Source organism: Artemia franciscana, chromosome 8 (assembly GCF_032884065.1).
Source record: "Artemia franciscana chromosome 8, ASM3288406v1, whole genome shotgun sequence".
Classification (NCBI taxonomy): Eukaryota; Metazoa; Arthropoda; class Branchiopoda; order Anostraca; family Artemiidae; genus Artemia; species Artemia franciscana.
Window position 1 is genome coordinate 5,548,492 of NC_088870.1, and position 14,807 is coordinate 5,563,298.

The 14,807-nt window shown below is 34.5% G+C and overlaps 1 protein-coding gene across 1 annotated transcript in view; it reads right to left on the minus strand.

Annotated features, from left to right (window-relative positions):
* Nucleotides 1-14,807, minus strand: part of LOC136029901 (E3 ubiquitin-protein transferase MAEA-like) — a 58,379-nt gene that overhangs the window by 25,087 nt on the left and 18,485 nt on the right. Inside the window, exons 4-5 of the mRNA XM_065708398.1 lie at nt 12,617-12,857; nt 1,729-1,971 (exon numbers count right to left, since the gene is read on the minus strand). Of these exons, the coding sequence (XP_065564470.1) occupies nt 1,729-1,971; nt 12,617-12,857 (484 nt within the window). The remainder of the gene's footprint in view (nt 1-1,728; nt 1,972-12,616; nt 12,858-14,807) is intronic.

Here is a 14,807-nt window from a genome sequence, read left to right on the forward strand (position 1 = left end):
AAAACTGTTTGCTTGGAATGGTTCAATGTAATTTAAAACTACTTGTTTTTAATATCAAGGCTTACACTTTTAAGTGCCTAATTTAAGTACTGAGCGTGAAAATTAAATCTGATAGTTTGTTTTGATTAATTGGAAACTTAGACGCACATATAGATATTCTTTAAAAATTAGTAAAAATTGGGAATTTAACATTAAAGTGTTACTAAAATTAACTAATTCGTTTTGCTTATTTTTTTGTACCATCAATCTGACAACACTTAGGAAAATGTGACACTGTCCTCATTTCGAAACAACCAAAAAATTTAGATATATTTGGTAGTATATCAATTTTTTACCATCAATTTTTACCACTTTTACCATCAAAATTTACCACTTTTTACCATCAATCTGACAACACTTGGGAAAATGTGACACTGTCCTCATTTCGAAACAACCAAAAAATTTAGATATATTTGGTAGTATATCAATTTTTTTACCATCAATTTTTACCACTTTTACCATCTTTTACCACTTTTACCATCAAAATTTACCACTTTTTACCATCAATCTGAAAACACTTAGGAAAATGTGACACGGTCCTCATTTCGAAACAACCAAAAAATTTAGATATATTCGGTAGTATATCAATTTTTTTACCATCAATTTTTACCACTTTTACCATCAAAATTTACCACTTTTTACCATCAATCTGACAACACTTAGGAAAATGTGACACTGTCCTCATTTCGAAACAAACAAAAAATTTAGATATATTTGGTAGTTTAAAAATTTACGATTATGGAATATGAGACAATAAATTAATCAAAAATGGAAAAGATAAAGACTATTTTTCGACGGAGATGCTCCTCGGCAGATAATGTATATATAATGTATAATATAATGTATCATTAAGAAATAAATTGATACAAAATGAGAAACGTTTTAGGCATGCACAGAATTAGTCGCTATCATTTTTACATAATGGATCTAAGTTCTGTTTTAGAAGTTCTAAAACAGAACTTCTTGTTTTCGGTTAGGGCTCCCAACAATCCCCAAATGTGGCTATTCAAGTTGGCCCTACTATTGTATTTGCGTCTTCTTCACTCAAGTATCTTGGTCTCCCATTTGGGAGCTCGATTAAAGCTACTAGAACACTTATTATAAACTCTCTGAAGGAGAAACTGAGAAAATCATATGGGTTGCTTGCTAGGGTAAAAGGTCAATTTGATAAGCGAACACTGGGTCGGCTATATAATTCATTTTTTTGCACAACATGGATTTTTCCTGATACCAGTGTGGAAATTATTTTCTCAAAGTGAGCGTAGAAAGATTCATTCAGCATTTTTTTCGGTTTTGCAAATATTTTTTTTATGAATACCCATTTGGATACGAAACAGTTACATTTCTAGGCGCTATGGAGTGTTTGAAATATGTGAAAAAATGGATGTACTCGCCACCAAATTTCGAGAGCGTTGCGAAAGAATTGTTGATTTTCCTCTTGTGTGCAATCTGAACTAAATATATATCACTAGTGTTCGACCTATAGTTCATATTTTTTATCTTTTCGTGTTGTTGCGTGAGTGTTTTTTGCCTTTCTTTTTTCTTTCTTTATTAACTCATCTATGATGCATTTTTTGTATAGAGGGTGTCAATAAATTATTAATTATTATTATTAATAAATGAATAAAAAAAATAGTTAAGAATATAAATTAATGGTAACTCCATTTAAAATAGGATTAGCTTCCTTACGGTGTTTTAAGAACAGAGAGTCCAGCTTGAAGAACAGCTGAGAAGACAGACTGAGTACTCAGTTGAAATAATCTGTAGTTTTCTGAACGAAACTCTTCAACTAGATGGCTCCATCGATCTGGATCTAAGAGATGTTTATAAGGTGAGATTGTATCCGAGGTTGAGAAGGCAAACATGCCTGTGCACTGTTGAACTTCCTCAAAACAAACATCTTCTTGACCTACTAAGTATTTACGTGCATGTCTGAAAACAGAACAAAAAAATAAGACACAAATCGTACCTTTTCGCAATCTTGTCGGGGCAAATGAAAGGCACGACATTTATGAGAGGGAGGAGGTTATAAGAACCTTTTCGCAATCTTGTCGGGGCAAATGAAAGGCATGACGTTTATGAGAGGGAGGAGGTTATAAGAACCTTTTCGCAATCTTGTCGGGCAAATGAAAGGCATGACCTTTATGAGAGGGAGGAGGTTATAAGAACCTTTTCGCAATCTTGTCGGGGCAAATGAAAAGCATGACGTTTATGAGAGGGGGGGGGTATAGAAACCTTTTCGCAATCTTGTCGGGGCAAATGAAAGGCATGACGTTTATGAGAGAGAGGAGGTTATAAGAACCTTTTCGCAATCTTGTCGAGGCAAATGAAAGGCATGACGTTTATGAGAGGGAGGAGGTTATAAGAAAAGATTTAAGACAAGTAGGAGCTTCAAAGAAGGGAGTAGAGTCAAGTATTGAAGAAAGGAGGGTGGCTAAGGAGGGTCTTTACAGATGTTATGACTTTAGGTGGCTTGATACTGCAAGTTGCCTGTGGTATTATTTATTTATTTTATTTTTCACCCACACGATACATTAAGTAGATATGGTGGAGTAAGAATAAATATAAAAAAAAAACACAAAGAGAAAAACACATACACACACAAAATCAACGAAAAAAACGGATAAGACGGTGGTGATGGAATAGGCGCGCAGAAGCTGTACTGGAGAGTTTTTTGTGAAGAATCTTTAACTATAAAGTTATATCAGGAACTGAAAATTTTCTAACAAGAGTCCGGTTTTTTGTCAAAGGTGGAAGATACAGAAGAAATTTACAAAATTTGAAATAATTTATCCGAATTCTTTTTGAATTACCATTATTAAGAAGGGGAAAAAGACCTGAAACATAAAGGACAGAATGATCACAGAAAGTAGAATAAAGTTTGGCCAGTAACTTAGTAATTTAGATTAAAGTAACTTAGTTTTGTTTCTAAGGATGTATGAAGGGTTCAGCGTTAGAATGGGGTAAATCCAGAAAAAAAGTTTTTAAGACTGAGGCCCCCAAGAGTAAGAGACTGAAAATGAATCTTCAATATTGTTAATACTTTATAAAACCGGTACTATACAAGAATGATTTCTAAACATACCCAGACATTATAGAACCGCTGAGAAACCGTACTTACTCACCGCCACTGGTACGGGGTTTCTTAATTGCCAATTAAAAAAAAAATTTGATTACAAGAAAATTTTGGAACCCGAGGATTACACCATTGAAAAATTTACTGACTTACCCTCACTGATACAACGAACTTTATTCCTCAATTTCAAGGAAATTAGGCCTAGTCTTCAATGCAATTGCCTCCCCTTCTCCTTCCAGCGACATTTTATGCTTAGGCTGATCGTTTAAAAGAGTTTATAAACCTTTTTTGCAATATTCCAATGTTCTAATAAAGTCACAGCTGGAAATCATCGGGACCCTGGTTCAAGCCTGCCTGTCGCTAGACCTTCTTCCTCGACTTACCCATAAATATGGCCAAGGAACTGGCACAGAAGTGGAGTCTGCTGACCTCAGATGGCTTTTTTCTACGATCAGTTGCTTCTGACTCAAGCGTACCTGTGACAAGGCATTCTCTCTCGAGGAGTGCCAAACCTCGAGATAAATAGGGTCGAGGAACTGGCACAGCTAAAGGGTGTGCTGACTTCAGATAGCTTTGTGCTACGATCAGTTGCTTCTGACTCAAGCCTACCTGTCACAAGGCATTCTCTCTCGAGGAGTGCCAATCCTCGAGATAAACAGGGTCGAGGAACTGGCACAGCTGTGGGGTTTGCTGGCCTCAGATGGTTTTGTGCTACGATCAGTTGCTTCTGAGTCAAGCCTACCTGTCACAAGGCATTCTCCTTCGAGGAGTAGCGACCGCCAAGATAATTATAGTCAAGGGACTGGCACACAAATGAGAAGTATGCTGGCCTCAAATGACTTTGTGATACAAGGAGCTGTTAGGAGTAGTAACTCCAGATGGCCAATGTCAAGGGCAGATATGCTCAGAAATATCTGTACAGTATGAGCATTCCCGATCCGAGAATAACAGTTGCTTTGGCTGGGTAAACTATAGACGTTTTTCTGTTAAAAAACAGCTGACCATTTCTCCTTCCTTCTTTTGTGTTCACGTAAATTATTTGTATGTTGTTTATCCTCGCTATATTGCTACAAACGTCTTTGCCTGCAACAATATAATCCTGATTATATTGAGCAGCCCTGACCACTATATCCTTAGGAGGGGGGGTATCCAGGAGAATAGTATACTTTAACGGCGCGTTGGACAGGATTTGAATTTACCAAAAGTCTTGTAAGTTTTTCACATCAAAAATAAAGCTTTCTAGACCCTGATACTAGTGGAGATACTGAAAACACTGGAAGATTATACACTAATATGGTCATCCAAAATCAAAACGGAATATATGTGTATTCGTATAGCTTTGATCAACTGGATTCTTGGTCCCTCGGTACACATTAGCGAAACCTTCAGGGCTTTGAACTTGTATCCTTATTGCAAAATAATTGTCTTACTTTTAAGTTTTTTAATTCAGGCATTCTTTCAGGAATTATTTTCAATCTTTTCTTATTTAATCTGTATGATTTCATCCTTGTTAGATAGAAATATTGCAAATAAATATATGAGTAAGTGTAGGAGTCAGAATGTAATTAAACGCTTGAAGCCAAAGTTTGGAAAAAAGGTGCCTTTTTTTGCTTATCTTCTGTTCAGCTAAAAGAAGTTATCTATAGTATAGATGTAAATATATTTTTCGTTGGTCATACTCAAGAACATAGAATACTGGACAAAAAAAATTTGATTTTTCTTTATAAGGTGTTTGTTTTAAATTTTGAAGTGGAACCCAATGTACCTTAATGGTGTTCAAAACCAAAATTCATGAGCTAATGGTCTATATGAGATATGTCCTGGTCTCTTGGCGATGTTCAATTTTGCGTTTGTTTTTATTTTGCGTTTTATTGCTTTTGCGTTTTTTTATTGCTTACTTACAATTTTACTTACTTACAATTACTTTACAATTTTGCGTTTGTTTATTGCTTACTTTTCAGCCCTTCATTTCAAACAAGAACTTTTTTTGGAGCCAGCCTAGAGAAATGTTCAGGCCGACGAGGTTCAAAAGAAATCATTTTCATTCAGTTTGACAAACATATTTATTATTAACAAGTGTATTAATGGGTATTACTGGATTCTTGGTCCCTCGGTACATATTAGCGAAACCTTCAGGGCTTTGAACTTGTATCCTTATTGCAAAATAATTCTCTTTCTTTTAAGTGTTTTAATTCAGGCATTCTTTCATGAATTATTTTCCATCTTTTCTTATTTAACTAAATGATTTCATCCTTTTCTCCTTTTTAAAAAATCACCGTACCTATTGCCAAAGAATTCGTCAAGCATGCCATCTTTCAAAGTATTTAATAGATGCCTATGTGTACTCATTAATAACAACTACATATGATGAAATTTAAAAGAAGGTGCTGTTAATTCAAAACATGCGGAGATAACCAACTAAATATTCCGTTAGAGTTCCAAAGAGAGAAGCAACAAACAATACAATAATTATACCCCCCCCCTTATAAATGAAATCCCCCTTTTCTTGATTTAAGCTTATTAGTTATTAAATCAATTATCTTTAGTCTTCTGCTAAAAGTAATGACCCAACCGAGGATTATGAATTACTGATTACGCTATTGATGAAGATGGACTGATGGAATAAATAATAAAAAGTGAGAAACACCAAATAAACGGTTGTACGAAATTTTAGGTAAAAAAATACATTGATATGTCAAAAAGAATTTACTCCACAGCTAGTAAGCAATCTTAACCTTTTTTTCTTTCTTTTGTCATGTTGTCACGAACCAAACATTCCAAATTGTGATAAAAAAGAACAGTTCACCACTATACATGCTGTTATCAAAAGCGGATATCGCAAATTGTATTTTTCCTCAATAGTAAATATTTATGTTTGATTTGTTACATTATTCTCTTTTTTGCAGGCAATGGAATATGAATAACAGTCCAAAACATTTATTATTAGTCTTTTTTCTCGATTTGCCTTGATCAAGCTTGTTTTCCATTTCATTTTTTGGTTATCATACGTAATTTAGTCAATAGATTTTAGCACATTTTCAATTATTTTGCTTTCTCAAATGGAATTCAAACTGGTTATGATTTTTTTTTCAATTTACACCGATTATTGTGGCCCCGGGCTAATTAACTACACGTCTTATCTCCTACACCTTCGGGCTTGAAAGGAATAAAAAATAAGTTTTTCAAATAAAAATAAAGGGTGACATTAAAGCTGAAACTGAACCAAATTAGCCTTTATATGGAGAAAGGCTGCCAACCCCCAGAAAAACCACTATTTACGCTAAAGTTCAAATACTAATTAAAAACAAAAATATTAGAGTGAGGAAAATATAGTCATCTATTAATTGCAAGTATTTTATTTATATAATTCCTTTCAAGACATTTGAACTAAAGAATTAAAACGAATCCAAATAAATAAACATTTCCATTTCCGAGCCACTAAATAAATATTTGTATGATAAATAAACATATAAAATAAATATTTGTATCAACCTCCTCTTCTATAATAGCAATCAATCTTCCACCAACCGAGGGAAAAAGTCAAACTTCAGCTCATAGAGTCTGGGATTGAGAGAGCGGGAGTCCCCTCTCCCATCTTCTAACCGGATAATTTTTGTTTTTCTTCAGTTTTGATATTGCTATTTGCTTGTATTCGAGTGCAAACGGGTTTTTGGTTTAATTTGTGTTTGGCTTAAAAATTTGTGTTTGATTTAATTTCTTGTTTCTGATTTTATTCCAAATTAAGATCATTTCAGGGAGTTTCCTTTCAGAATCCTAATTTTAATATATTTCATCCCTTTTTATCGGAATAACTATTTTGACCATCAGTATTACATCAAGTTTTTTTCACGATGGAACCCTGGACCTCTATAACCCCAAATGTTTCATAATGTTACAATACGGTGACGTTTCTTCCAAAGTTCATTAATTAGTTATTAGGCACAGAATATAATTTGTGTAATCTTTTTATTTGCGTAAAGAAGGGAAGGAATGCTTACTTTTTTTGCATAAGATTCAAAAATATTTAACAAGCCTAGATTTATCTGCAAATAGGCCTGTCAAAAATGCGCAACCATTTATAACTTTTGGCCCTTGTCCCGGTTAAGATAAGCCCGGGGGGTTGAAAAGGGGAGTGATTGTATTATGTGAGAGCCTTTGGCTCTTGCATGATGAATTGTTGAATCATTTTATGTTAAGTTTCTATATCTTTAGCTCCAATGATATTGTTTTTAGAGCGAGATGGATTTCTTTTACCAATGTCATGGTTGTAAGATTGTGCTGCTAAATTGTCACTTTTATTGGTTAGAATCTTATTAGGCTAGGATCTTCGATACATTGTAAAGGGGGCGAAATGAAAGAAGAAAAAAAGGAATCTTAGATTCTCTAGTTCGTTTTGTTTTGTCTCTGCTCTCTTGTTTGTCAGCTTAGGAAAGTTGTTTGAGATAGGGTCGGAATATTAAATGTTTCCAACGATTGACAGTGCTGTAGGTTGTCTTGTAATCTTCATTAGTATCCTACAGAAGTGGCATAATTGTTTGGACCTCAGACTATTTTTAACAAAATCGATGTCTCAAAATTTTGATCGGATATCTTTTGGGGGAGGGCAGCTAAAAAGGGCGTAGGAGGGGGCTTGCTGCCCTCCTATTACGTTTGATTTTTGAAAGGGCAACTAGAACTTTTAATTTTCAACCCAATGAGCTTCCTCAAAAATTTCTGCAACCAACCCTTATGTATACATAGATATACATATACATATTTTATATATATATGTATATATATATATATATATATATATATATATATATATATATATATATATATATATATGATTTATAGGTCTACTGCTCAGTAGGGACCTCCCCCAGGCCACTCAGCACGTCCCCAGATGGAACATAGGAACGCCCTACAGATATATTGTTGGAACCTTATCTCTAGATGGACCAAGGCGGGACCTTGTCCCTGGGGGTCCATAATAGAAACTGGGGCACCCCTCACCCAGGGCCGTAAATACAGATGGAGGATGAAGAAGGCCCCTCAAATGTACACTCAACAGGGCCCACCGGTGTGTGCACACGTCCCGTGAGTTACAAACCTTCTCCCAGTAATGGATTAAATTGCACGATGACGCAGAACACCATCGTGGGAGGATCCTCTATATGAGGACAACTGCAGCGGGGCTTAAGATCTAGATCTACAGTCAACGTCCTCTCCAAAAGGCTGCCTCGACCCTTTCGGGGTACCTGCAAGGCTAGGTACCTTGCGGTCAACTCATTTCCCACTTGAAGAGTGGGGCCCCTCGAAGAGATTATAGCCTAGTAAAGGACGCTGCATTCGCGCGGGATTTGATTTGGTATGTTTTGGCGGGCGTTTTCGGACTGAAAAACCTATTCCAAGCTAATTTTCTACTATGGTTTGTCTCCCCGCAGTAGCAATATATTTGCAGGCATGAATATATAATGAATCGGAGGTAACAGGCTTGAAACTGTCTGTGCAGCATTTCAAATCTTGTTGATAGAAGGACATCGCCAAATGCTGAAAACTCCATTCATACTGGAGGCCCCAGGGACTTCTTGCTGTCCGATTCTAAGCCGGCTTAAGCGCCTCGGTGTAGACTTGAGAAGATGTGTTGGTGCCTGTCCTGCACTGGTAGCCGGGACCATTGCTTATCCTGAGGCCAAAATAATTTCAATGATTTAGAGAATATGAAAATTAGAACTTGGAATATTACGACGTTCGTATCGATATTTTGACTGACGAATTCAGACGATTCAAACTGGACTGATTAGGAGTTTTCTGAAACTCATATCCCAGGGGTAGGAAGCATGAAATTAGGTGATATAAAATCTATTTACTCAGGCATGAGGTTTTGGCTGGGAAGGTATTAATAGTAGAATACTAATCGCTCATTTTATGACAAAAAGTTCAGGGTATCAGTTATAGTAGTATGTGCAGTATGTGCCCCTTTAGAACCGACTGACGGAGATACTAGTGACTTAGATGAACTTTAATTACAATTACACGAGCAAACAGGTAGGGTCCCAGGTAGAAATATGATGTTTTTATTAGGAGATTTTGACGCCCAGGTCGATAGAAATAGGGACAGATGGTATCCTAGCCTAGGTAAATTTGGTGTAGGAAAAGAAAACAGTAATGGCTATAGACTTTTGCAATTTTGTAGGTATAACAACCTAGCTATAACCAATATGAAGTTTGGTCATAAAATGGCCCAAAGTTAACATGGTATTCACATGATGGTAAGACAGCAAACCTTACTGATTATGTTATCGTGAACCAAAGACTGGCAGGACCAATACAAGATACTAAAATATATAGGAGAGCTGTTATTGATGTTAAAAGTAAAGATAAAGTAGTGTCAAGGGTTAATTCAAAGCTGAAATATCGGAAGGGTAACTGCCTCCCGGGAAGTTATCATGTTGATAGACTCCCGGATGAGAATTTGAGAGAACTTTCCAGGAACAGTTGAATACTAAACTTGAGAGTTTAAAATTTCACAATGTAAAAGATGGATGGAATAATTTTAGGAAAAGAATTTGTGAAAGTTGCTGATGGTGTCTTAGGGAAGAAAGTTAGGAGCGCAGCTAGGAAAATAGTGAAAAAGCTGTATGTTAATAAACTTGTACAAGAATCATTTGAGTGATAAATCCTATAAAAAAGGAATGTAAAGAAAGTGGATAAAGCATTAAAATATTAACTAAGGAGGTGTTGAAACCATGGATAAAATAGTCGAGGACCTAGAAGATGCAGCTAGAAGACATAATAACAAAATAATGTACTGGGATGCTAATAAATTGAGAGAGAATAGTCAATCCGTACTTGTCCCAGATAAAGATAGGAACGGTGAGACAATTAGTTATAAGGAAAGAATTAAAGAAAGATGGGCAGAACATTTTGAGAATGTGCTAAACCGAGATTGAGTTGCAGGAAAAGATATAGAGGACAATGAAAAATTGTTGTGATACAATGGATGTGAAGGAAGATTTTTTTTGTGAGGGAGACATAGCGACAGTGCTAAAAGAATTTAAAAAAAAAATAATAAGGCCCTAGGTGCTGATAGTGTGGTTGACCGAGATTGAGTTGCAGGAAAAGATATAGAGGACAATGAAAAATTGTTGTGATACAATGGATGTGAAGGAAGATTTTTTTTGTGAGGGAGACATAGCGACAGTGCTAAAAGAATTTAAAAAAAAAATAATAAGGCCCTAGGTGCTGATAGTGTGGTTGACCGAGATTGAGTTGCAGGAAAAGATATAGAGGACAATGAAAAATTGTTGTGATACAATGGATGTGAAGGAAGATTTGTTTTGTGAGGGAGACATAGCGACAGTGCTAAAAGAATTTAAAAAAAAAATAATAAGGCCCTAGGTGCTGATAGTGTGGTTGACCGAGATTGAGTTGCAGGAAAAGATATAGAGGACAATGAAAAATTGTTGTGATACAATGGATGTGAAGGAAGATTTGTTTTGTGAGGGAGACATAGCGACAGTGCTAAAAGAATTTTAAAAAAAAATAATAAGGCCCTAGGTGCTGATAGTGTGGTTGACCGAGATTGAGTTGCAGGAAAAGATATAGAGGACAATGAAAAATTGTTGTGATACAATGGATGTGAAGGAAGATTTGTTTTGTGAGGGAGACATAGCGACAGTGCTAAAAGAATTTAAAAAAAAATAATAAGGCCCTAGGTGCTGATAGTGTGGTAAAGGAGCTTCTTAAATTTGGCGACTCTGAGGTTAGAAATGAGTTACTGAAGATTACGAAAATGATTTTTGAAAAAGAGGGAGCAACAAGGGGTTTTAGGAAAACTCTAATTAAATCACTGCATAAGAAAGGTGATAAGAGTGAGTGCGGTGATTATCGAGGCATTATCTGGTCTCCATAGGTAGCAAATTACTTAGTAATATGATACTTTTTAGACTGAGAGATATTATAGACAAAGTTTTAAGAGAAGAACAGTGCGGTTTTAGGAAAGGTAGAGGATGTGTCGACCAATTTTTCACTCTTACCGCATTTAATAACAGCATCGTTAAACCACAATCTAAGTCAAATCTGACATACATTCTGAGAGGAATTGATCTATCGTTAATAAGCTATGCAGACGATGTACTTAATTTGAGCCGCCTCCTTCACGGTTTAGAGGAGAATTTTATCCAGCTTCAAGTAGAATATGGAAAAATAGGCCTTCAGTTTAACGAAAAGAAATCTGATGTGTTGTTATTTAATGCTAAGCAAGGGTCTGCTGTTGATGTTAGGCTGGGTGGTGCTACTGTTCGGCTTGCCGAACACATAGTTTATTTGGGGATCCCTATTGGTCGGTCTATGCTTGAAACACGTCATCTTTTGCAGAGTCATCTGCAGAAGCGGATCTCTTTAGCGTATAGCCGTGTTGTAGTTTATAAGCGTCAGTTTGATCGGCGGATTTTGGCCCATCTATATAATGCAATGGCACTACCTCATTATCTGTATCTAAGTCCCTTTTGGAGGATTTTCCAAAAGGAAGATAAGAAAAAATTGCGGTCTACATATTATAAATATGCAAAGTACCTCTTACGGCTTCCACCATGGACAAGTAACCGTATTGTGACAAGTCGGTATGGGATCATCAACCCTAATGAAGCAATATTAGCCCAGATCGCCAGATATAACTCTAATATTGTTACTCATCCTTGGGCAATTATTTTGAGGCAATAGGTTTTTTATTTTTTGTAGTTAGATACTCATGTGTTCTTTATTTTTCTTGTGTGTTGTGTATTCTTTTGTAGTGAGTTTTTTTTTTTGTTTTTTTTTTATGGGAATTAAATATGCATGTATGTATGTATGTATTCCTGTACAGTGATATTTAAAGTTGTATGTATGCAAAAACGGTTCAGTGCTTCATCAAATGTTCTTTATAAATTATTCCATTGTTGTGATGTTTTTTTTTGGTTTTTTGTTTTTTTTTGTTTTTTTTTCTCATATTCCTTTTTTTTGTCGTTTTGTCTGTATACTCCGTCTCTGTTTACTTTGTATTGTATGACGGGTTAGAAATAAAATAAATAATAATTGAGAAGTGCCTGAGTCATCAAACATCTTTAGTCCTCAGTTTTATAGATTATGAGCAAGTGTTCGATTCTGTTGTAGAAGAGCTTTAAGGGAAATGGGAACTTCTTGGGAGGGTGTAAAGAGGAAGACTTTGAACAGATTGAGATGGGGGAGGAAGGTACGCAGCTGTGTTGGCCTCAGGTGGCTTGGTGCTGCGGTGAGTTATTAGCAGTAGTAGTAGGCTAATTAACTAAATTAGTTAATTTAATTTATGTATCAAACCAAATCAAATTCAGAAGGAGCTCGCCCTTGGGTGCGACATTCATTCTCCATACTAGAATATTAGTCAAAAATAGATTATCAAATCAGATTAAAATTGAAAGGGGTTAAATTCCTCCCTCGTGTGCAACATTCGTAACCCTTTCTAGAATAATAACGAAAATTTTTCAAATGAACCAAATTTACCTGACTGCTTCCACTCTACGCCCAGTACGAATGAGCTCAATAAAATCTTGTTTTCTCAAATGAAATTCAAACTGAGAATGAAGCTTTTTCAATTTAGATCGATTATCATGGCACCAGGCTAACGCAGTAGCTGTTTCTCTATTCAACAAACTAGTTTCAACTGCTTGAGCCACCAAATAAATATCTATGTTGGTTAAGCTCTTCAATTGACGATTATCATCAATCAATTTCATGGCAGTAGCTAAAAATAAACTGAATTAAATTTGATTAAACTGAACAAATTAAACTTTAACATTTAACCGAACAAAATTAAATTAAATCCATGGCATTCACTAAGAAATAAACTTGAACGAATATCATTCTACCGAATTAATTACATTTAATACAAATTAATCAGTTTTGTACCAGTAGCTAAAAAGCAAACTTATGTAGACACGAATAAATTATAATTAGTTATTAATTCAATTAAATTTGAAGAATCGCATGGCAGTTATGAAAAATTAACTTGACTAAATTGATTAAACTAATCAAAATTGTTAATTAACTAAATTAAATTAATTCCATGGAAGTAGCCAGTATATAAATTTAACTGAATATCATTTAATTACATAAATTGCTATTCACTGAAATAAATCAGTCTTGTGGCATTAGCTAAAAAGTAGACCTATTTAAGTGCCACCAAACGAAATTAATTACAATAAACTATTAATCAGTTAAGTTTAATCAACCTTATGGCAATCGCAAAAAAAATGAACTGAATATGATTAAATTAATTAAAAATTAATAACCATTTTAATTAAAATTAATTTAAAGACAAAAGCTAAAAACAAACAGACTTAAATTCGACTGAAATGACCTAATTAAAAATTGTATCAATTTCATCACAGCAGCTAAAAATAAACTAAATGAAATGTGAGCAAACTAATTATAAGTTAATAATCAACTGAGTTGAACCAATTTCATGTAGTGGCTAAAAGATCAATTGAAGTATATCGGATTAAATTAACTCAATTAAAACTAAAACTAACAATTAAATTTGGTCAATTGAATTATCTCAGTTTCATGGCAGTAGTTATACATCAACTAAATTAAATGTGTACACAAGAGAAAGTTCAAAGTTCATATTATTCCTGATAGAAAGAATTATGTGCATATACTTTCTCTCTTTCAATACACAATAAGAGGAGCATTCACATGAAAAGAAAACGGATACCACAACTTTAATAGGACAACAAGGCAACCCATCCAAACAACAATCATGTTCAACCAGAGAAAAAGTTATTTCGGATCAGTTCACTAAAGTGAATGAATTTCTTACAAAATATACCATAAAATCAATTTTTTTTTTTTAAACGGGAAGTTTCTTTTTTAACTACAACCTTTTACTTTTTCCTCACAGCACTAAGCAGGGTTCTTACTTCAATGCACATCTGTTTAAAGCTGTAAGCCTGTAAAGATCAGCGGCGGTTCTGGTCTCTCTTGTGCTCGGGGCAAAGTTTGATTAGCCCCCCCCCCCTATCTCCCATAAAATTATCAGGCCAAATTTTAACAAAATTTTCAATCATTAACAAAATTATTTTCAATTGATTAATTAATTAATAATGTATTCTTTATTTTTTTATTTCATTATTTAACTATTATTCATTATTTTAAATTAATCATTATTATTTCATCATTTTTAATCTATATTTATTTTCCCGATTAATTAATAATTTATTAATTAGTTTCATTTATTAACTAAACTCTATACTTTATTTTAATAAAAATAAAACTTTAGAAATTATAAAATGAATTATAACCGGTAGATTATTTCTTTGAAATTTTTCGCCAGGAGCAAGTGCCCTCTCTATCCCTCCCCTAAGACCGCAACTAGTAAAGATATATTACGAATGCTTAGAGGAGAATCCGAGTAAAAACTTAAAGTACTAAGGACAGTGAAGTTAAAATCTGGGTACTTATGTGATAAACGCTCTACCTAATGTTGTGCATTCATTGACAAATTATAGAACCAGTTTTTTGTTTTATTTTCGTTAGTTTCTTTCAGCTTAGCGTGAGACAAGACAAAGAGAAGCGACAGAATAGATGAAAAACATATAATTTGGGCTGAATATTTGCACATTAGGGGGGGGGGGGGTAAAGCATTTGGACAGTGTAAAGTTAGAAAACAATTCTTACTATATAATATGCAGAA